Genomic DNA, 23,998 nt, shown 5'->3' on the forward strand with positions numbered 1-23,998 from the left:
TATGATTGTAAATAAATTTTTACCAAGTGCTTCAACCTGCATCCTTAAAATATCTAGTATCACTCACAAAACCCTCTGTTTTGAAAATTCATAAAATCCACCTCCATCAGTTTTTTAAACAATATAACAAAGGTATAAAAAAACTTCCAAAAATGATTTCATAGTCGCTACATTTTTCAGCTTCTCCTTGCATTTAAATTCCAGGAACTCTCGCACTCTTAAACGCTAATAGTGGCATTTTATGCACATAAAAATACTCTAGGAGTAGATAACATAAGGCACTGTTATGTAAAGATATCTCCTGATTGATGCATGTTAATCAAATAAACATGAAAATACAACGAAAACCAGACAGCATGATTTAAACTTTAACAATAAACTTGATTTAATTAAGTACGATCAATATTAACAGTAATATTGGCAATAGTACCATTGTATTTTACCAACAACCTAATGATTTAATGGTTTTCTAAAATTGTTAAAATATTAACCTTTTTTCTAAGCTCGTTCAGCAAAAAGAGAATATCTCAGGCAAACTGCCTCAATAGTTCAACAAAAATTTAAAAATGAAGATGTAAGAAAAAGTGTAAAAATAATGATAGCACCAGTAACTTTGCAAGTCCAAGAATTGAAAACTTAAATATCACATCATGATAATTAAATTTAAAATGAATTCATAGTCATTCATACTTCTACAGATTAGAAATTTTCAATGAATGAGCCCTTCATGTTACGTTTTTTGCTAACATCCATCATTTTACTTTTAGAAAATCTTTTTAAAATGTCAACCTTACATATATGCTGACAGAGAAATGCATACATAGGGAGAAATTTCATTGAGGGAGAAATATTTAATTCTATTTTTATAAAAATGTACGATAGTTGTGAAGAGGTTACAAAGGAAATATGATAATGGTAGTCAAGAGATCAAAGAAGAATTGAACTTGAACTTAGACATATTTAGAGAGGGCAGAGAAAATGTAGGGAAAAACAATTTCATGAAGCCCCTTAGCCAACATGAATCAAGCAAGTTATGAATAACACAAATAAATTGTTGGACTTTTATATCACTGAATATAAGGACAATGAAAGATTTAAAATTTGGTTCCAAAATATGAGTGTTGACTGTTTTCAAAGAAGGAATCATAGTTACACGAATATCATTAATCTCTAATAATGATCATTCTTATATCCTTTCTCTAATTCTAATATCCTAACTCCATCATTATAATATCCCCCGTTGAATTTCAATGTGTACTTCAGCATGTTTTAACATATGCCTCTTGTTCCTAATTGAGAAGTTGTGCTTCAAATATTTCTGCATAATAAAATAGACAACAGAAGGCAAAAGCAAGACCTACAAAATAGGAAAGAATAGAGAAATGGACTAGAGATATTTCTCATTATTATTATTGGTATTCCACCATTTAAGGCAGGTTTTCCATAGACAGACACTGAACAATGATAAATTTCTTTATCACATAATAAAAAACAACCTGACATCTGGCACTACGATAAACCCTTCTTCAATTCCACGTACCGTCCTTTCCCCCTTCATTCCTTCCAGTATGCCCATCTTTTTCTCGCATTTTTCTCATTCTAGATGCATTAAAAATCAGTACAGTATAGTATTAATTTAAGATAATGATATATTAAACAGATGGAAAGAATGGTTTGAAGAAATCCTGACCATTGAAATCTACCCTTGACACAGAATCAAATATTGGACTAGTAAGTGTATGCACAACTACAGAGCTCAAAGAATCACAGGCACACATTAAAAGAAGGAAAAAGGTTGGCTCTGATATAATACCTAATAGAAATGAAGAGGATCCTGCAATAACAAGGGATAGAATGGTTAGCACAACTATTTGATGAGATGAGAGAAGGCTAAGAGCCAAATGACTGGAGGGAAAGCATCAAAATTCCTATTTTTCAAATAAAATTGTGATAGTCAAAACCATAAAAATTATAGGGCAATCAAATCAATGTCACATACAATGAAGCTGTGGGATAGGGTAAGAGAAAGAACAGTAAAGGATGAGACAAAAGTTCCAGAACAATAATTTGTTTTTTTTCCGAATATACATGTCTTAAATTCAACCTTTGCCATAAGGATAGAAAAATACAGAGAAGAAAAGAAAGATTTGATTTAGTATTCATAGGCTTCAAGAATGCTTATGGACTACATTAATGCTGTGGTGGGCCGTCACAAAGAAGGGATTGCCATTATAAAATATCAATACAGAAAATGAAATGCATGGGAGCATAACAACAACCTATTGTGAGAGAGTCAGGAGGAGGACCAGAGTGTTTCATGGAAAAAACCAAGCTCCACCAATGCTCTGTATTAACTCCACATCTCTTTAACTCAGTGACAAATGCTATCACAGAAGTTATACAAGAGAGGCTTCAAGGTTCATGTTGGTTGCTGATGAAGGCGTACAAGTTAGTATCAGTGCTGTAGAAGCACAAGCCAAACTCTCATTAGGGCACCAAAGACTAGATAAATAAGGAATGAAAATAAGTTTTAATGAGACCAAATACTAGCATTGCAAGTTCATTCGAGAGGACTATAACAATGTGACTTCAAAAATAAACAGCTTCGGCATTCCAACTTGTAAAGAGTTTCAAAGAGAGCTTGCAATTGTGCTCAGAATTCCAACAAAATGGAGAAACTGACAAGGATATGATGAAGAGGGCAAAAGCAACTTGGATTTAATGACTGCAAGTGACAGGAATGACTTTCAATGCCAATAAAAGTCAAATAGTAAAATATATGAGAGCATTATGAGATGTCCTATAAAGGTAAATGGATCCGAATGTTGAGTAACCAAAGTGAAATACATTCGAACCATGAATATAAATCAAATAAAAATGCATGGACAGATGTGTGATGTAATGAGAAGGGATGGAATTAGGTTGAAGATATTAAGAGAAAGCTTGAAAATTACACCAATCGGGGAAAAAATTAAAGAGAATAGAATGCTTTGGCTCGAACACACACTGGAATAAGAACTGCACACAGAGAGACACGCCTAGGTAGGAGGTTAACAAGCATGAGGCTAATAGTCCTAAGAAGTAAAGGTAGATCAAAATAAGCTGTGAAGACTGTTTGTTGAGGCACAAGAGGGAGAGCAAAGTGGTGAGATAAAAGATGTCAAAGATCAGTAAAGATGGAGAAAACTGATCAGAAAAACCAAATCCCAAATAAAACCTAAGGCAGGGTAGAAGATGAGGATTCCAACTGTTTGTATGTTAGAAATTTTAAGTTACAATCATAGCACTTGTTCATTTTAGAAAATTTTCTGAGTTTATATTCTTTACGTTGTTAAATCATATCAAATATGTAATTTCAAAAACAAAAAATAAACTGGCTTTGCTTAAAATATAATATTTCTCCCTACCTAAACATCCTGTAATTTTCCACTGCTCCTCTCAGAAAATCGTATTTGAGTTCAATGTAACCAATTTCATTTCCGTACAACAGAGGTCTAATTCACATACCGACCTAACAATGACTGCCCATTTTTATGAATGCCAGGATTTTTATTTATTTTTTAATTTATTTAACAACTTTTATTGTGGTGAGAGTGAGATTCAATAGTCCCTTCTTCAATCTAACCCCCATACATACAGTAAAGACAATCACAAATATCCAAGCCCGAGGTGGGAGTCGAACCAGCAACCTCTGGGTTTGCAGGCGAGGACATTACCCCGATGCCACTGGGGCCAGCAATGTGTGACTTAATGTAACAATCAGGATGAGTGTTACCTTAAGCCACTCACTGCTTAACTATACCAAAAGGCTTTCAAATTTAATGAGAGATTTATTCAGTGAACATAGTGTGTTGGTGTTACTTAACCAAATTAAACACCTAACCATTTGCCTGGAAAAAATTATTTGCATTTTAAAATGTCAGCATAAAAAAGATACATCAAGCATAATCAGGAGACACTTTTACACTTTTTTGTGATGCAACTTCAACCCACTCAGACTTTGTCATAGGAAAAAGGATTGGCTTCACACAAAGGTGCTATGGAAAATATTAAGTGTTTTAAATGGCAAAAGTACCTCAAGTAATGACCAAACTTCCTATGCAGGGAGATTCTTGATGAAGGGTGACCATAAAATTTCCTAGGCACACAATCTTATTTCCATCGAATAGGAAGAATGTGTTTGAACATTTGTTTCATTTCCAGTTTTACCCTTCTTTGATAGAATGTAGTTGGCCACCGCACTAGAATTGATCGTTTAGAGGAGACTGCCTCTCAAATTCTTTTCAAGATACCTATGACAAATACAAAAAAGGTAGAACTCACTCACTCACATGAGAAATGGAATCAAATAGGTTAATGGAAACACCACAGCAAATGTGACTTAGCATAGTCACACATGAGTGATTGATTGCACATTTAAACTCCTTCATGATGGAGATATAAAATTACCCATGAAGAGATTTTCATAAATTCTGATTACTATGGAATGGTCAAGTAACATGTTACTTCTACATGGCGCTTGGATCAGTGGCTGGTGCTCTTAGCATTCCTGCATTGGCCCCAACTCTGCCACATATCAAAGACTGAAGGCAATGCCACCTGAAACACAAAATGTTTCAAGAGTTAACAACTGTATCATGCACACAACCAAGCCTAGTGTTTCCGAATTTGAGAACAACCCTGTATTGAGAAATTAAAGCATATGAGGAAGTTACTCCCTAAGCAATAATGTAAAACAATGTATATTGAGCAAAATACTTGACAAGGATGGATCAACATTATGGCAATCATGACATTTTGAATTTATCGGAGAATATCCACACAGAAAGTAAATATTTATATTCCAGTAATCAAGGGATCTCGATTCAAATATTGGCCTAAGCAAATGATTTTTCCACAATTAAGTGTCTATATCTGCTAGAGGCTCTGCTCAAGTTACTGCTGCAGCATTTCCCAATTACTTAAGAGCTTATCTGAGACATTGAGCTTCAAAAATTAAAATATTATTTGAGTCTTGTTCATCTAAATTTATTGCATCTGCTTGAATAAACAAATTGTTGGTACTTTCAGTCGTTATTTTATTCTAATCTTCACTGTACTATCATTGTTTACCCATCAGCATTTTGGCTAATATGCCTGTTAACTGGAATTTACAGGGTTAGGTAAGCCACCAAATAACTGTCAAAAGCTACTTTTCGACCAAATTCTCAAATAATGTATTGCCTGTGCTAAAAGCTATGAATTTAAAAAATGTTACACCTCAATTATACCTACTTATAGAAAGTAGCAGCAGCTACTTCCCATCTACTTCTGATCCATGACATGACATTAATTCAAAAATTAGTAAAAGATTCAGTTTATTCCAAAAACAACTGGGTGACTATCACAACAAAAACAAATCCATAATGCAAAAATATCAACAGGAAAATAAAATCCATTCTGTCATCATATTTATACTAAAAAAATACTGACCCCATCCATATTATGTAGGTGGTGGCCAGCAGAGTATGATAATAATAATAAAATGTCTCTATTGTGGTGAGATAAAGACTAGACAGTCCGTTCTTCCACATAACCCCTCATGATTTACAAGTATAAAATGTCAACAATCATTAAAACCAAGAGTCTAGAAAGTTTTACAATGATTGCAGAAGTATAAGATTTAAAATATATTTATGAAATATAATAATAAACAAAATAAAAGCTATATTGGGGGGAAAATTGGGTATAACCAACACATAAGACAAGAATTGTGTAACCCAAGCATATTTATGATAATGTGAAAATCCATAGATATGAAAATAACAAACAACAAAATACAGCATCTTAAAAAACTGATAACTTAAAAAATTGTGAAAGGTTTATCTCACCAGAGGATAAATTCTCACACTGTGGGAAAAAATAACTACAGTTTTCCTTAGCGTACACTATTGTAATCCACCTAAATTGTTTTGTCCCCCAAAATAGGGTTACTTTTCATAATGAATAGACGTTGAATGGAACAGAATCACTCAGGGATACGTGCAAGTGATATTTTTTACAGCGGTCCAACAGGAAAGATTAGGAAAAGTAGCTATTCATAAACTGCTACAACCTAGAGAAATGTTTGCAGTAGCAACAGCCACCCAACAGCAAATTTAGTTAACTGCAGCTAAGGCAATTAAAGCACCTGCTAAGAATTACTAATCATCAATTACTAACCAACCCTGAACACATTATCTCCAAACTTAACAAAATATTGTAAAATTTAAAAAAGTTACATGGAGCTAATTTAATTCCCCCATAGAGACTAAAATTTAGGTCATATTTTAATGAATGTTTCCTGACATAATAACAACAAATGAATCTTTGAAGGGAGCATTTATGCATAAGCCTTTCAGGTAAGTAACTCTTCCTGGCTACCATTAAAAAAAATTTAAAAATACTTTAAATATTAATTAAAATGATGAATGGAAACTTTTTTTTAGAAATGCAATAGAACCTACCTTTATTTATGCAGCAAAAAGAATTAAATTTCATTTTTAATTTACTAGAGAAGAAAACAGAATTTAAGTGCCCTCAGGTGTGCCTTCAAAACATCACATTATGGTAGTGAAGGCACTCTTTCTTTCTTTCTTAACAGATTTTGTACATTACATGCTGCTGACTTAGGTAGACATTGTCCATTCCAGAAAATTAAATAATACTTCAAACCAACAAGTCAACCTATTCATTAAACGAAGAACACAATGTATTTTTTCACTGATCATTATTTTGGTACTACCAATTTCAACACTTAGGCGTCATCATCAGGTACTAGGTTAGTTACCTAAGTGAGAAGACAACTAAGCATTGAAACTAGTAGTACCACCATAAAGAACTGTTGAAAAATACATTGTGTTCTTCATTTAATGAACATGAACTTCCACGAAGTTGAGCCAGAAACAATTGAAAGTTTACCTATTGGTTGCAAAGTTGTAGATGTTCGCATCTCTGATTCCAGAATGACTGTTTCTTCCACCCAATAAAAATGCATGCGTTTGCACATTCTTTGGCGTGTCCACAGGATACTTCAAGGAACAAGCAGCTAATGAATCTACAGGGGTTCTTAAATGGTGTTCAATGACATGCCAATTATCAGTAATTGTATCATATCTGAAAAAAAGAAATAAAAATAGAGCATGGTATATCAGTCGACCCCACATTCAAAATTTCTGTCGATCTCTCACCTCAAAGACATTTTTAGTTTGGGATTGTAATAACATAGTATTTTTTCACATATAGTTGGACATCTTAACCTGACACCTAGGGGGCCATCTTGGCACACTCCTTTCTCATGGCTAAATTTTCTGTTAGAATGCAATGAACTGTGGTTTACGGAATATTCTTCTGCTAACATTCTAACACTCAGGTGCTGATCGTTACTGAGCATGTGCCTCACTTTTTGCACATTTTCATCACACTGTCAGTGACAGATGCCCAGGGCATTCCTCATCATTAGCCTTCTCTTTACCCTCCCAGAATATCTTGTGACATGGATAAACCAGCCCCCAGAACATTGCTTCATCTTCCAAACACAATTTTCCTAGCTTAGCAAAAAATCTTATTGCGTATCATTGCTCCATGAAACGTGGCATTGGAAATTAGTGACGCAACTCTCATACAGGGGTCGAGTCTAGTTGTGACCCGCACATTGTAATGACCCACAGATAACTGATTCGAATTGCATTTTTTCCCAAGATGTCCCACCAAATTCCCTCTGCAAATCTCCAGTTTCAACTCCAGCTATCTGCATCAACGGGAAAAAAATCACTTTACTCATGTTTGCGGCAGACCCTTGCTTCTTCCATCGCTAAGTATATTGTTGCCAACACAGTAAAACTCTCCTATTAGTTCCAACATGTCTACCTCTAATTTTACTAGGAGATTATTTTCACTAATTCAACGGCAAACCATCACCTTGCTCTTAATCTTGTTTATCTTGAGGCTGTAATTATTTATCCCCTTCCATATACTGACTAGTATATTTTTCAGGTATTCTTTCTGATCTGTAAATAGAGCTATGTCATATACAAATCTCAGCATACTAATACTTATGCCGAGTACTCACCGACAACCTCTTGTGTTTTATTTTGAATTTGCTAATGGCCTTCTCAATGCACACATTAAATATTACAGGTAACATTGAACAACCCTGGCTTACTCCTTCTAATATTTTACCTTCTTCTCTCCTTTCACCATATCTAATCAGTGCTTTGTACATCATATTCCAGTATATACCTATCTCCAGTATCTGTATATTACTACTAAATCCTATGTTCTTGCAGAACATACCTAACCAGACATGGATGTCCTATAACTTTTATCATTATTTAACTTGCATTGAATTTCACATGCCACTTGAAAGCCCATAGTGTTACAGAACCTAGGTGACTATGATATTCTCAATGAAAAGTCAATGTGTGCTTTAAAGCAAATTTTAATTAACCAAGAATGTACTCTTTTTCTTATAGAAATGTTAAATGTAGATTGTACAAAGCACATGAACCACATTGATTTAAAATATTGAATAATTACAGTTTATAAATGATATAAATTATAAAAACTCACTTGAACACAGTATCTTTGCAGCAATCAAGGTTATGTCCACCGACAACATATATGTATTGAGAAAAAGTTATGCACCCAAAATATGCCCTCGGTGATGGCATTAATTTGACATTCCTCCAGACACCACTCCAAGGTTCGAAGCGCTCCACTGAATCCAGGCAATCTGTTAAATGCTCCTTACATGTAGCACCTGGGGGTAAAGAAAATTTTTTGTGTCTGGATTCTCTTGTTATATCTAGGCTCTGAATGCTGAACTCAATTCAAACCTTTTATCATACATATTTTTTATCCCACAGATGACTCATTTCCCACCTTTCCTTGAATGTAGAAGAATAATTTAGCACACCATACTATTAAGCTCTTCTATTACACTTTATTTCCCCTTTTTCATAATCCACATAACTACCACCCAAAATGCTTGCAATAAAAATGGATGGTTCCAATGATAATAATACACTTCTAATTTACTGCTTCAGAGATTGTATTATTAGTCAAACAAAACTGGAATTCTATTGATTTTTTGGCCCTGTATACATATATTCCAAAGCATGTTAAAATTTGTTAAAAGGGGTTAGGCTGGTGTAATGACTAGCGTACTGGCTTCCAACCAAGTGCCTAGGTTGAATTCCTGACAGTGGCAAAGCTTTCATCAATGTCTCAATCCCTAGTATTGAGAATTCACCAAGTAATTCCTGTTAGAGAGTTTATGATTGGCACAATTATTATGTATTTGTAATTTTGCTTCCAGAGCTATTTCAACTCAATGGCCAGGAGGGTGTATTTTGAAATTATTTTCTTCTGTGTTAGATTCAAGTCATTGGAATGAACACATCTATTAATAATGTTTTATTTAATATTTTGTTTACATAAGTCACATCCACTATATGGCTTATTAATGTTTTATCAGTATGTAGTGCTATGTCCCAATGCAGTCTGTATTCATGATTTACCAGGTTACACACAGGAGAAAAATGTAGTATAGTTTGTGCACCATGATTAGTTAATGTTTGACCACTACTTCTTGGAGTATTTTTTGATACTCGGTTATGTCTGTCAGGGTATTCCATTCCAGCATGAATTTTGCATCCTACTGTAATGTGTCCTATAAGTTCGCCAAATTGTGTGGCATTTTTGGCCTCTATCTGTTTCTACATTTTCTTTCATTATATAATTTCTAAGGGAAAAACCACAGTAATGGTATTTCAGAACGAGACAATGAGAAAAATAGACCCCTGAATCCATGGTGAAAGGAAGCAGTTTCACCATTAGGCACTGGTGGCACAGTCAGAGTGGGTCGGTATCAGCTGCCACAGCTGCGGACGAGAGTGAAATGTACAGGCCGCAGCACTGCGATGTGGAAGGCAACGGGAAACCACCACATTATTCTGCCTAGAATTGGCATCCTTGTCTTGCATTCAAATGCGGTAGAATGGAAAAGATATGTCCTGCAGTAAATCAATCCTAAGATTGAAATACTAAAAAAAATATAATTTCTACAGTTCCTTGTGGCTACTACTCAATCCTGTATTGCTATCACAGAATCTTCTATTTCTGGAAAGAGATATCCGGTATGAGCCATGCATTAAGGGTTTTGTCTATTTTTGTGTTTTGTATAATGTTGTAGTGGGTATCATGCAATGCTTTTCTTGACCAAGTTTCTTCCTTTTGCTCCGTGAAACTCATTACAGCACCTTCCCCCAAAAACTCCTCTCCATGACTCAGCAGTAGACAACCCTTATCTGCCATAGCAATATGTTAGAGGAGTGGTGAAGGTTTACTGTAGAAGTATTGTCTTATGTTTTTCATTTCAGAGTTGTGAATTGCCTGAATGTCTATGAGCCCTCTTTCTCCATCCTTTCCATTAATTTTAACCCTTTCAATACATGAGGTTGCATATAGCATGAAATATTAGGTGAGCTTTGAACTGTTCACTCACTTTGTCTTTCAGATCCACGTTGAATCATTTTATTATGCCGAAAGAATTAGTCAGGATTAATATGGCATATGAGTTAATTTCCTTGCAGATGTTTTTTGAGTTAGGCCTTGATTTCAGAATAAGCGTGAGCTTGTGTTTACATTTCCTTCTGAGTTACTCTTCAGTGATATTATGGTTCATATTTGTGTTTGATCTAAACCCAGGAATGTATATGTAGATTTCTCTCAGTCCCAAGTTCTTGAGTAATTCATTTTAAGTGTTTCAGTTACTACATGTGGTTTCATTTTATCTAAGTACAACTTTCTGTGTTTGCTAACGTCAAATTCCATAATGGTGTCTTTTGTGAATTCGCCAACCATTTCTTAAAGTGCCTCCGTCAGTGTTTTATTTGCCTCATTTATTTTTATATCATCCATGATAAGTGGATACTTATTGTTTGTTGAAATATATTATCATGTTTTATCTTAAAGCCAAATTTAATGCTGCTGAGTGTATTTCATAGTGGATTGAGACATAAACAAATCCACAAGGCACTGAGGAGGTCTACTTGGAATGTCCCTCTGTTTACCTTAAATTTCCTCAGTTCTATCTGTTAAAAGATTCAATTCATGTGTATCATTTTTCACTGGCTTTGCATGACTTTGGATCTTGCCTGTTAGAATCTCTTTGGCATTTGGTCTGGAATTGAAGGCCTTTTTGTAGTCAATTAAGCACTTTATCAGGTATCTCCATTTCTCTCATAATGTCACTTTCATTGTTTCCACCCGTTGTTTTCCAGGAAGATCTAGTACTCAAAAAATGTGAAGTTCAGGGTGCTCAGAGGCATCAGCCAGAATTGAACCCAGAACCTCCAGTCAAAGACCAGAAATCTTCCTACAGGGGTGAACAATTACACCCCTTGTTAAACACAAGGAGAAGAGATTTTTACCAATCAATATGGCACACATGTGAAACCTAAGGATCACTTCATTTCACATCTCTGGGCAGCTGAACCATTAACCCTCCTAGTGCGGCAGGGATTCCAGGGGTACTGGTGAGAAGTGCGAAGGGTAATTTAGGAAAACATATCACCTTAGGAAAAAAAACATTATGAAGTTATTTGTTTAGATATCCATATGCAGTTTTTTTATTTTAAAATATAATATTGTAGGTAATAATGATGTAATATATTTACATCATCTGAAAAATAAATGTAATTATCACAGTGTCATAAATATCAAGAATATTTCTTTTAGCAATAATATTCCGATTTTTAGACACAAAACTAAAATTTTTTTAAAAACATTTTTCAATAAAACTATGATATTTAAATATAATAAAGAATCAAAAAGACATGTAGAAAATATTGTAAATAAATAAAGAAAAACCAGTGAATTGCAATTTTTTTTGTCAGCCTCTGCATAGTTTGATTTTGTTGAAAAGGCTGATGATCTCCCTGAGTCAAATTGGGACTTTCCCCTTTTCTTGAGACGGCGGCAATGTGCTTACAATCTAAAGGCAGAAAAAAAACCAAGTTCTAATTCACAGAGAACTGCTGACAATGTAATCCATTAAACAGGGCGCAATTGATTAGATAGGATGGACAGCAAGAGAAACCAAAATGATTACAAAGCAGTGCTCTCATTTCCATCGTCTCAATAAAGTCTGAATAAGCAGCTATATATCAACACCACGACACCATAACACATTCAAGTGATTACAGATGAAAACAGATTAGTAGCCTTTCAGTTGCTTTTCATAGTGGAAAGACCATTCAGAAAAAAAGGAGCAAACAATTAGGCTAAGCTTCCGGACATGTACAAAACTGAACGAAAAATTATAGTAAGAGTTATACTTTTTGAAAAGCATTTAAAATTGCTAATAAAAAAATCAAAAAATTAGTTACGTAATTCTATGAAATTACCCCTATCGATAGCACAAAAACCATAAATTATTAAAGAAAAAACCATAAGATACAAGGATTTAAACAATAGCCTACGCAAGAGCCTACGCAAGAGCCGATATATCGGCCTGCCGCACTTTTCGCCAGATATACGAAAGCCGATATATCGGCCCACCGCACTAAGAGGGTTAATACCAAATCCTTACATATGGGGCCTCCATTATATTTGCATTAGATATGCCAATTATTCTGTATGAAAACATTTTTACATGCCAGTCAACTTTGAAATCTTTCACTGAGAAACATATTACACTTCTCAGTACAATGGAACCTCACTTAATGAACACTGAGTAGTGAATAATTCGCATAGCAAGTGATAAGGAGAGGAGAATTCCCAGAGTGATTACATGCCTGCTACTTCACTTTGTGTCTAGCACTTGTTCCGCTAGCATCTTTGTATTGTTAGTGATCACAAATTTTTCCAAACTTGTGTTCAGACATATTTGTGATTTTTTTCTACAAAGTTTAAGAATATTTTGTGCATAGTTTGAAAAATGTTTCCAAAGAAAAATCCACAAGAAGACAGACATAAGAGAATAAAAATAACATAAGAAATGCAAAGTAAAATAATTGAAAACAAGAGAACTAAGTGTGAGCATTGCTGATCTAGCACACATATACATTCAGTTGACATCAACAATTAGCATTTTCTTCAAGGGCAAGGAGATAGATGCTTCAAAGAGAGTGACAAGAATATCTACGAAATGATTACGTATTCTCGACGATGCTGAAAGGTTGCTCCTTATTTGGATGGATGAAAAGCAATTGCAATGTGACACTATTAACCAGAATATCATTTCTGAGAGGCCAAAAGTGAACAAGAACAAAAGCCCAAGAACATCAATGGCCAAAGAAGTATTTATGGGGATCTGTGAGAAAAGTTTATGAGAAGAATCAGCATCCACAGAGTTGTGGGGCATGGTGAAGAAACAGGCTCTGACTCAAAGGCAACAGAGAACTTCATTGGTGACTCTAAGAAGCTTGCAGATACTGAGGGATACCTGCCACAACATGTTTTTAATTGTGACACGGCAGTTCTCTTCGGGAAGAAGATGCCAAAGTGAACCATAATCTAATGAAAGGCCATTTCAGGCTGCTATTTTGTTCCAATGCAAATGGAAACTTAGAAACTCCACCAGCCTTCAAGAAGTATCAAGTCCCAAACAGCAGGCTAAATGTGATGTTGAGGTCATGGGAAACTGTTTCATCATACTATGCATACAAAGCATTGCCACCCCAAGGCAGTGGCTGTTCGTGACAGAAATTTATTTAATAATAATGCTGTGTTGCATTTTTACAAAATTTTGAAGCATTGGCAAAAATAAATGTCTCTAGACAGATTTATGGTAAAATGGCATTAGTAGGTACCTATCATAAATAATAAAATAATTATTTCAATTCTTTTTGCTTCTACAAATCGAGTTTGCATTCCCGGTTACTTCACTTCTTAATAGAAGAAAAGATGAACATGATCCACGATCCTAAACAATATACATATAATTTTCTTTCAATAAATTTTGTACATAATTTATTATTTTGGCACAGAATGCATTATTGTACTTAAATTAATGTGCATGCAAAAAATTATTTCACTAAACGAATGTTTTGTTTAACAAGAAAGATCGTGGAACAAAGTATGTTTGTTGCACAAGATTTCACAGCATTTTTCTAGCTGCTGAGCTATTATTTCATGATCCCATGTCAAAGTAACTCTCTTCAGACTTTCGACTATGATTCTGCCACTCAAGGTTTTGTACAGACTGACACAAGCTAACATACACATGGAACATGTAATTCCCTGAGGGTTTTCATTTAGACCAAGGACCCCCCCTAATAATGATATATATGGATGTTTCAAACTACATCTCTGCTCATTTCAACTTATGTTGATGGTTAGGTATTTCTTTAATTTCCCTTTGAATTACTTAAACTAAAAGGAATGTGATTACATTACCAGCCAATCTACTTCAACAATCAATTAGAGAATTTTACACTGTTTCATGTTCTCTTACACACATTTTGAACCACTCTTTTTTTTAATCAACAAAATCAATCAGCAAGATTACCCTGAGACTTTAAATGTCCAAGAATATTTCTATTAAATCCAATTTATAATGACAAAGTGTATATTTACCAATTCCACCAACAGCATAGAGAACTCCATTGATTGAAGCTGCTCCATGATATGCTCTTGCCTGTAGCAAGGGATTACATTTTCTCCACTTATTTTTCGTGGCATTGAAGGCCTATAAAAGAGTGGCAATATTAAAAATATATGTCGTAGTAGTAACTATTCACAAGCATTAATAGAGGATGAAAGTTAACTCATTACACAGTCTCCTATAAATCAGACCACAAACATCTTCATTATATTTTTAAAAGATACAAGCTTAAATCCAAGGTATGGTTTGCAGTCAAAGTGGGAAAGATAATCTTAAAGTAATACTAGAGAAAAGCAAACTGGAATAAGTGGATGAGTTTTGCTATTTACACAGCAGGAACACTAGTTAAGGAAGAAGCAAGAGGGATATGGAAAGCAGAATACAAATGGAGGAGAAGGCTTTATATCAGAAGGATATGCTAGTACTATATGCACTATCGGCATATAGTACTCGCATGGACATAAGAAAGAGATTCATTTATTACGTAGAGTCTTCTTTTCCACTAACATGAATCAAGCATGATAGGAGCAACAGGGACAAGAAAATTGGAGGTGATGGAAATGTGATGTTACAGAAGAATGCAAAAATAAAATGGATTGACAGAAGAACAACTGAAGATGTACTTCTGAGAGTGAGTGAAGAGAGAAGCCAATGGAGGACAGGCAAAAGGGGAAAAAGACAATTGATTGATTATTTCCTGAGATGTACAGGAATAGTTTTCTGAAAATCATAACTAAAGGAAACATGGAGGGAAATAATTAAAGAGAAAGGCCAAGGATTATTACGAGAAGCAAGCGATGGAAAATGTCAGTGGAAGGAGCTATGAGGGGATGAAGACATTGGCAAGGAGCTGGATAGTCTGGAGAGCTAATACCAATCAATACTCAGACTGATAAGTGATGATGATGATTCTTTGAACACAAGAGAATGGGTGGTCCCTGAGGTAGAGACCGGGTGTGGTGTAAGTTAAGGGTAGGTAGAGAGGGATGATAGATATTTAAGAAAGAATCAAAGGAAGAGAGAAAAAGACTTAATGCTTAATGCCGCACCTTCATTAGGCAGAGAATAATCATCTCCCATTCCTCTTCCAGCCACTGGAATCCTTCCAAAAAAATAATCCCATTTGGCCAAAATCAGAGGACCTTTTTAATACAAAACTTAAACTAAATTTCTTTTGAGTTTTTTGTGTCTCTTTATCTCTCATCCAATATGTATATCATTACTTTGGCCATCTATTTATTTTATTATGTTTACCATGGAGAATATTTGTACCAATCATTTTCTGCTGATATCAGAATCAAACCCTATATTTCTCACCACATTGATCACTATTCCTTCTTAGTATTGTCTTTTGAGGAGTTACATTAAGTGTAAAACCAGCCAAAAACAAATTCAATCTCATTATGATTTTTTTCAAAATGCACACTATCAACTTCAAATATATAGTGAATTCCATAAAAACATTTCAGGCCTTTCCACACCAAATTGAAAAAGTTTAATCTATTACCCATTCTCTTTTGTTTTAAATATGATTTTCAAGTTTCACAATGTGTTAATGTAATCCATGGAACTTTGAGTTCCTCCTAGTCTACTGAAACTTAGTACAGTAAACTCTTTGAATTTGTGCTAACAGATGCATGATGAAGCATGGATAATCAACAAACATGGATAACTGAAATAATAAGCGGAAAATATGGCCATTATATAAACGGAAATAAATGGAGACTCTCCTGTTCCATTCCTTATGATTAAGTTGCATTTTTTTGCAATGGAAAGTACAATTGCTTCCATTTTCAGCCACATAAATAAGGGTGAAATTATAGTTTTTCCAGAATACAGAACTATCATCTAGTGAATATCAGAACATATTTTCCTCAGAAAACTAAATCAATCACATTGCCAGGAAAAAACAGAGGACTGGCCAAGGACCACTTTTAGCAAAGGATCAGTGATAAAGATTCATACTCCTAGTAGCAGTAATTGGAAGAGGCAACCGACTGCTGAAGTCATTTGTACCGTTAGGGATGGATGGGAAGGGAGAAAGTGTGCAGAGAAACCCACCATCAGCATTAGACTACTCTCATCGAAAGGTACCAAGAGGTCCACAGTTTAACATCCCGTTACACGGATGGCGTACTCCCTTGCTCTCCACAAAGCATCTTAAGTATGGATTGGGATACCACTGAAAACAATCGGCCATCTCCAAGAGTCAAACCTATGCCTTCTGGGTGAGAAGCCAGTACGCTAGCCACTTCACCTTTTCGATCCCCGTTTTCATATTTCTCACATGATAACAATAATAAAATAACACAGAGAACATAAATAATTATTGCTCAGTAAAACTGCATTTGCTCATCTCAAAGGAAAATATGGAATTCTCAGAGCTAAAGAATGCAAGGAAACAATAATGGGAAAGTACAGCTAGTAGAAAAATGTTTCATTTAAACATTCAATGCTATTGACAACTTTTGATTTTGTGAACTTAAAAACTTATAAGAAAGCCCAGTATTTTCATTAAATTTCACAATAACTTGCATTTTTGAAAAAGTATACAAAATTTTAAAGCATTTGATTATCTTTAAGATTGTAATTGTAAACTTTGCGGTGATAGAGAATCGCACGGATAATCTACAAAATGGATAACAGATATTTGAGAGCTTTCTGTAGGTTAAATGATTGTATATAACATCCAGAATAAATACTTAATGAAAATATTTATAAATTTTTACAAACCCAAGTTCCCTTGGAAAATCCAAAAGGCAACATCCATTTGCTTGGTGGGGCATAAACTATGTTCTCTCCATGCTTAACGACTTCAAATTTCCCTCCACAAACATACAGGTCACCTTCCACAAAAGCAGCAGCAGCACCGACCAAACGAAGGCAATCTTGTTCCGAGGCCTCGTCATCTACTTCCAGTACACTTTGGGAGAGAGGTACACCAGGCAAACTTTTCCATGAGTTCGTCAAGGTGTTGTAGCACTCCATACTTGCTTCTCCACTCATTGGAGCCCAATCACACTCACCTCCTGTCAATCAGTGAGAAAAATGATTCCCTTCAACTTGGCAGAGAAATTACATTTGATATGATGAGCAGGAAATTAATAGCAAAATGTGTAATATCTGTATCCAATTGACTAAAAATATCCTTTATCTAGTTTTTCTAATTAAAACTTAACTTAATTTGAATAAAACTAAATCCCACCACCAAATTATTCCCTCATGAAATATGTTTTATGAATCTAAACAAAAAATAACCAGGGTGAGACTTTACTTTTCTCTATTTAACATAATAATCATTCTACCAGCTATTTCGGTCTGCCAAGCATCAATAGCATTTAGCAATAATTAAACCAAAGAATTTATGCACCATAGAAGATAAAAAATACAAACCAATGACATATATTTCATAATCCAAGAAAGCACTTGCAGCATAGACCCTTGCACATTTCATCGGAGGAACAATACGATCAATTAGATTGGTTCTCACAGTGTTTTCACGTGTATGATGCAGTTGAGTATTATCTGGTAGATAAAGGGTCCACGATGTAGATATCGGTGAATCAGCCGTGTAACATTCTACCGTTTTTATAGGGCCATTTGGTGAGAGCCCTCCAATAACCACCACCACCTGACATAAACAATAAGCAGGTATATATATTGAGTCAAATGAAACTTGGCTGGCATAATCACTTTAACACCAAATGGTAATTTTTAAGAGTGAACGAAATACCTCATTGCACATAAAAAATAGAATGCCCCAAAAGGGAGAAACCATTTCAATATGAATGTTTTGCACACATGCCACTGCAATACATAAACACTATGGGAACTTTAATTAGCACAACAGTAGAGACAAAGGCAGTTTCTGGTACATCATGTGACAAATTTATAGTTAAAGAGATATTTAAGAACATGAAAAAAAACTACCATCACTGCAACACAGTTGCATTACAATATAATAACATGTACCCCTATCTCACTCAAGTTCAGTATAGATATCCAAGAAAAAACTTATTACCGTCCCAGACATCAACTTACCTATTCAGTAGATGGTTTTTGGACCATAAGGGTCCACTTTCAAAAACAGATTTCAATTGGAGATATTTTAATAGCTAAGTCATTAGCTAAATTATCACTTAGTAAGCAATAATATTTTGAGAGAGTCAGGAGATAAAGAAAGTTGGGAGTGGTGGGATTAAGAGGGTCAGGTTAGGCCGTTCTTAACATCTGGGGTCAAATTATCCTACAGTAGATAGTGTTAGGGGCAAACTTATACTGTGCAAGGCCTTACCTTCACATCTAAGACTTAAGGGAGAATGTTTTGAGCCATTATCATAATGAAAAAAGTGCATCATGTACCATCAAATACGTTACATCAATTATAGATGCACAAGTCACACCAAAAAATGCACAAGTGTTGTATAATCAATAGTAACCTAATAATGATTATGATAGTGCATGGATGTTAGAAGATATTTCTTAGGAAAAATAAATCAAGCAAGAAAGCCAAAATACCATTTTCTCCCTTACAGCAGTTTGGATTATCCAAGTCCTGATTTACCAAGCTTTGACATTATCTGCTCTCTTCATGGACTACAGCCTAGACATAGTGGAAGGGCTTGTGCCTCAGTGGTATGGTCAACACTACCAGTTAGATTGAATGGTATTAACAAGATGATAGGTAGTCCATGCAGTATCTGTTTCTCTGTGAGGTTGCTGCAAAGGTATTTGACCCCAGTACGGTGGCAATTTGAGTGATAGTGTCACATTTAAAACACAATTGAGGAAAGCAATGAGAAACCACCTTAATTATTTAGCCAAAACAAAATGATGGTCACAATTAGTAGAATGAGTCCTGGACACTATGGAACGCAGTCCACTGGGCTGTGCATTGTACCCGGTGGAGAGAGAGGCAAGGCTTTCACAGTCATCATCACAAAATTTCCTAGCATGGCAGCGTCAACAGCCACAGTAGTTAAGAAGATACAAAAGAGAACCAAACCAGATAGAATAGTAGCTTGAAATGTTAGCAAAATGCTGAGGATAAGTATATTAGAAAATATAAAATTCCACATGGTGAATAGATTATAGAAATTTCAAGACAGGAAGATGGGATGAGATGAGGACCATTGGAATTTTAATTACAGAGGAATAAACATTTAAGGGGATGGGAGCCAGAGATGGGTGGTGATGGACTGAACAAAAAGATAGGAAGAAATTAATAGTAGAAGTAAAACCTGAACCAATGAACTTGGCAATCATTCAGGTCTATGTGGTCTGTACAATAAATGCGTGAACTGGTGTAATCTGGCATCCATGATGTGGACTATATCTCCGCCCACTAGCGGCGCTAGTTGCCTGAGACCCAACGAGCCATCAGTGCTTGTTGGATCGTTGAGCTGTGCATATGGTGCCATTTATGTTAGTTTCTATTGTCCTTGTTTTTACTGTTTGCCGAAAATGGAAAGTGACGAAAAGGAGCAGGAAGTTGATTAAGTACAGATACTAAGAGAAGATCAGTGAAAACATTAATACGGAGCATGATTCAGTATGGCAAAGCAAAATGGTCACTAAAGCATAGAAGTAGACTGGAAGCTAACAATAGGCAGGTGTGGAGAAGAATGGAAAACAGAAAGGGGAATTAGCTTTAGTGGGGGAGGGTTGAGGGGTTTAGAGAAAAAAAAGAAGGCAAGAAAGGTGGATGGAGTATGAAGACTGGAAGAATGTTAGGCAGGTGAAGTAGGGGAGAGGAAAGGATAGGAATGTTGGACAGCACGAAAGGAGGTATCAAGTAGTCAAGAATTGAAGAGCAGTTCTGTTGTGTGGGGTGTGTCTGGTTGGACAGTTTTAGAAATGCAGTGGTAATCAGTCTGTGTCATCAAAAACCTACCTTAAACAGTACACTACCAATGATAACAATGACGCAATATATGAGGTGCAGCTTTATTGTATTTACACGTAGCATGTAAATTAACTTAGTTTTAGTGTCATCAACCCAGTTCAACTGAGGTAAGAGAATAAAGGAATAAGTAAGAAAAAATCAGAAGAACTGCAACTGACAAAATGCAGTATTTCATTGTAAAAAAATATTTTGTTTATGAAATAATTATTTTAGAAGTCATTTTTGCAATATACATTTCACATAGACGTAGGCTTGGAAACAGTTTCCTTGATGTCAATGATTATATTTGCACATAACACTTCTGTATAAAAATAGTTTTCACTTATCCAAGATGGCCTCTGTCCATATTATCCCAGGCAAACAAGAAGCTACTTGTATTTGGAAAAATGACTGGAATATCCAAATTTTCAAAAAAAAAAGGAATAGGTATGCCCATTCAATAGCACTGCTAAATCATACCAGTTTTGGTTTGAACAAAATTGTACATTTCATGTCAAGTACCATATGGGCATTCAACTTGTAAAACAAAATATTTTCAATTAGGTCCATACATACAATTTTCAGAATGGGAAGTTGCACAGATATCAGCAATTTGTATCCTCCCATTCTTACAAAAAATTTCCAAAATATTATATTGATTTTTAATGAGAGACCCATTGAAAGTTACCCAAGATCCACCACAATTTATGATTTATTACACGGATATAGAATCTCAACATAGAATTCAACATCAAAATGAAATGCTTACCTGTAATTCCTTCTTATTTGGTACTTCACCAGCAGGTGGAATTTCTGCACAGAGTGATGACAACCATTCATAAATATCTGGCTTATGACTTATTAAAGATTTTAACTTTGAATCCAATTCAGATTTATTAACATCCTTTACTATATGTGAGAGAGTTTTTAAGTGTTCTTCCCTGTTTCCAGATGTATCATGCAGGACCCATGCCAAAATTGCCTGTAATTAACGAGATAACACCTAAATTACCATAAATAAAGATTAATTAATACAATAAACTTAAAGTAAGTGAAATGAGACTAACTATACTTATATGAATCAAAGTGGCCATCTACCAGGAAATGAAGAAGAGGGAAGGAATATCAGAAACAATTCTTTAGGCAGCAACAGAAAAAATAAAGTAACCACACAAAATAATAATTTATAATGTTGTTGCTTTTAATATCATAGAAAGAATATTAACATTGATTCAATATTAATAATTTTGAACTCCATCTCACAATAATGACTCCAACATGATTTTAGGTGAATAACCAAGTTTATTGAAGGGATATTTGTGTCACATTATGGTACTGATGAGATGCTTAAGTTTACTTGTTAAAATATTAACTTAAAAAAGGAATTGCATCAGGCAATAATTTCAGGTCTCTAGCAAGTTCGCAAGATTACTTTTCAGCTTTTTGCCAGTTTGATATTATCTTACATATTAGCTTTATATGATTTTCATATTCATTGCAATGACTGCATTCATTTCATTAGCAAAGTGTTTTCTGCTGCAGTAATTAGGTTGTAATACATCAAAACATACTCAAGGTAGCAGTCATAAAATTTTAATATGCCATTATCTATACCCCAGGTGGAATTATGTCACAGGTAATGCCAAATAAAATGCCATTAATGTTCCATTTAAGAAATATTGATTTCATGTTTTATTTAATTTGCAAAAATGTAAGTCTCATAGCATTCATGACAATATTTATAATCTTAAAATTTGAAGACCCACTCACAACAAACTTGCAACATGAACATATAAAAGAAGTTCATGAAATTAATAAATACAAACTAAAACCCTCTTGGAATACTTCTAATGAATCAGTGTTCCCTTAATGAACCCAATCATTTTAAACAGGATTCTATGCAGTGCATACTATCTAAGAAGTAAGTCATCAGAACAACAGATGTTGGATTAGATTGATCATGAATTTTTTAACAGAAATAATGTCTGCCAAATGGTTAATCAGATAGTAAACCCTCTTATGAAGTCAAATGTAACAGGTTTCAGGCCAGGGGCAATTATAGATAGTGCTAGCTCAGGGAAGTCTTATGTAAACTCAAGTGGCCTTGGAGGATTTGAGGGGTACAATGGCTACCAGAATAATTCAGAAAACAAGACGAGCATTCAATCATTAATATGAAATCATAGGAAGTACATGATGTTAGAAATAGAAATTCTCCCAGCCAAAGGCTTATTTCATGCTTCTGCCAATATTTCATGTCATGCACTGTGGCCAGTTGTATACACATTAACTGTTTCATCAAAAGATTTATTAGGAAGAAAATAAAATTTTCGTGGATATAAATTATCTCTATGAAATGCTGCCATGGTTATAAAACTTAATGAGAAATATGTTAAATGAACAATAAAATATTTATGAAAATCAAAACAAAAATATACACAAAAAAGGAAGTTAAACAGGGAATATACCTTTAACACTAGAGCAGCAGGATATGAAAATATGGAAAAATGATTGAAAAGTGGAGAAATGGCTTCAGCTGGAGCATCTAGCCATTGCTGATTACTATCTCCAAAGGCAACTTTCTCGAAATGTTCAATGGTTAACCGATGAAAAAAATTTTCCAGCTCTACCAGTCCAAGTTTGTTGGCTACACTACCACATGACTCCAAAGCTGAATATGGAGTGGCTGATTGAACAAGTTCATGCATACATGCAGAACGAAGACTTCCTAATTGCAGCAATGACGACGCTTCGAGGAGTGGTAGTAGTATATCATCAGACGCCTATAAAAAATAGAGAAGCTCATCACGTTTATACATACAAAATGAGGCAAGAAATTTTAATATCTAATATTAGCAAAGCTGAAATTTACAAAGATGCTGTCCGTGTATCAGTTAAAAATAATCTTAGTCTTTTTAAAATTTTCAAAAATCAGGATACCTACTTTAAGTTCCCCAGAATACATAAAATCAATGGCGGCACGCAAAACCACACCGTCCATACATTCAATTTCAATACGCTCTTCTTTGGACTCCTTTAAACCGAGATTAAACATCCCTCTGGAAAAAGAAATGATTTTTTCCTTCAATGAAATAAGGAGCAGCTCACATATTAAAATGAGATATTCCTTACCGAAAATATGGTGATGCTGCACTCAAAACTAGACGATGAGCTGGGATTTCACCGTCGCATATTAAAATAACATCACATAATGCTCCAGAATTACGCATTTCACGTAATGACTCCAACAGTAGCTGCGGAAAGAATTCATCCCTGAAAACTCGTGGTTCTTCCATTCTTCAATATCAAGACTGAGGGTTTTAGTCAGCAATTAAAAAGTGTTCAACTTCAATATTTCACCAAAGGAAGCAAGCAAAGGGCTACATATCATTACAAATGCCACACTTTTTATTCCAAACCCTGAATCTATTTCAAAATCTGACAACTATACAACATTCCCGGGTTCAGCGACGACAGATGACACT

The 23,998-nt window shown here is 34.8% G+C and overlaps 1 protein-coding gene across 1 annotated transcript; it reads right to left on the reverse strand.

Moving 5' to 3' along the window:
- Positions 1 to 1,398: 1,398 nt before the first annotated feature.
- On the reverse strand, positions 1,399 to 23,998 carry LOC139696618 (kelch-like protein diablo). Its single transcript, XM_071595426.1, has 10 exons — positions 23,646 to 23,998; positions 23,458 to 23,572; positions 22,982 to 23,296; positions 21,283 to 21,495; positions 18,023 to 18,260; positions 17,363 to 17,658; positions 14,602 to 14,713; positions 8,590 to 8,779; positions 6,940 to 7,134; positions 1,399 to 4,599 (listed from the first exon to the last, which is right to left on the reverse strand). Exons 1-10 carry the CDS (start codon positions 23,807 to 23,809, stop codon positions 4,509 to 4,511), a joined length of 1,929 nt encoding a protein of 642 aa, XP_071451527.1. The 5' UTR covers positions 23,810 to 23,998; the 3' UTR covers positions 1,399 to 4,508.

This window comes from Hetaerina americana, unplaced genomic scaffold (assembly GCF_022747635.1).
Source record: "Hetaerina americana unplaced genomic scaffold, ioHetAmer1.1.p SCAF_7, whole genome shotgun sequence".
In the NCBI taxonomy this organism is placed as follows: domain Eukaryota; kingdom Metazoa; phylum Arthropoda; class Insecta; order Odonata; family Calopterygidae; genus Hetaerina; species Hetaerina americana.

What these genes read in the sequence shown, in the direction of transcription:
- LOC139696618 (XM_071595426.1), bottom strand. Translation starts at nt 23,809, where the DNA reads ATGGAAGAACCACGAGTTTTCAGGGATGAATTCTTTCCGCAGCTACTG. An exon ending in GCAGCATCACCATATTTTCG is followed by an intron (nt 23,573 to 23,645) that starts GTAAGGAATATC and finishes TTCTTTTTCCAG; the next exon opens with AGGGATGTTTAATCTCGGTT. An exon ending in CTATGCTGTTGGTGGAATTG is followed by an intron (nt 8,780 to 14,601) that starts GTAAATATACAC and finishes CTTTACCCCCAG; the next exon opens with GTGCTACATGTAAGGAGCAT.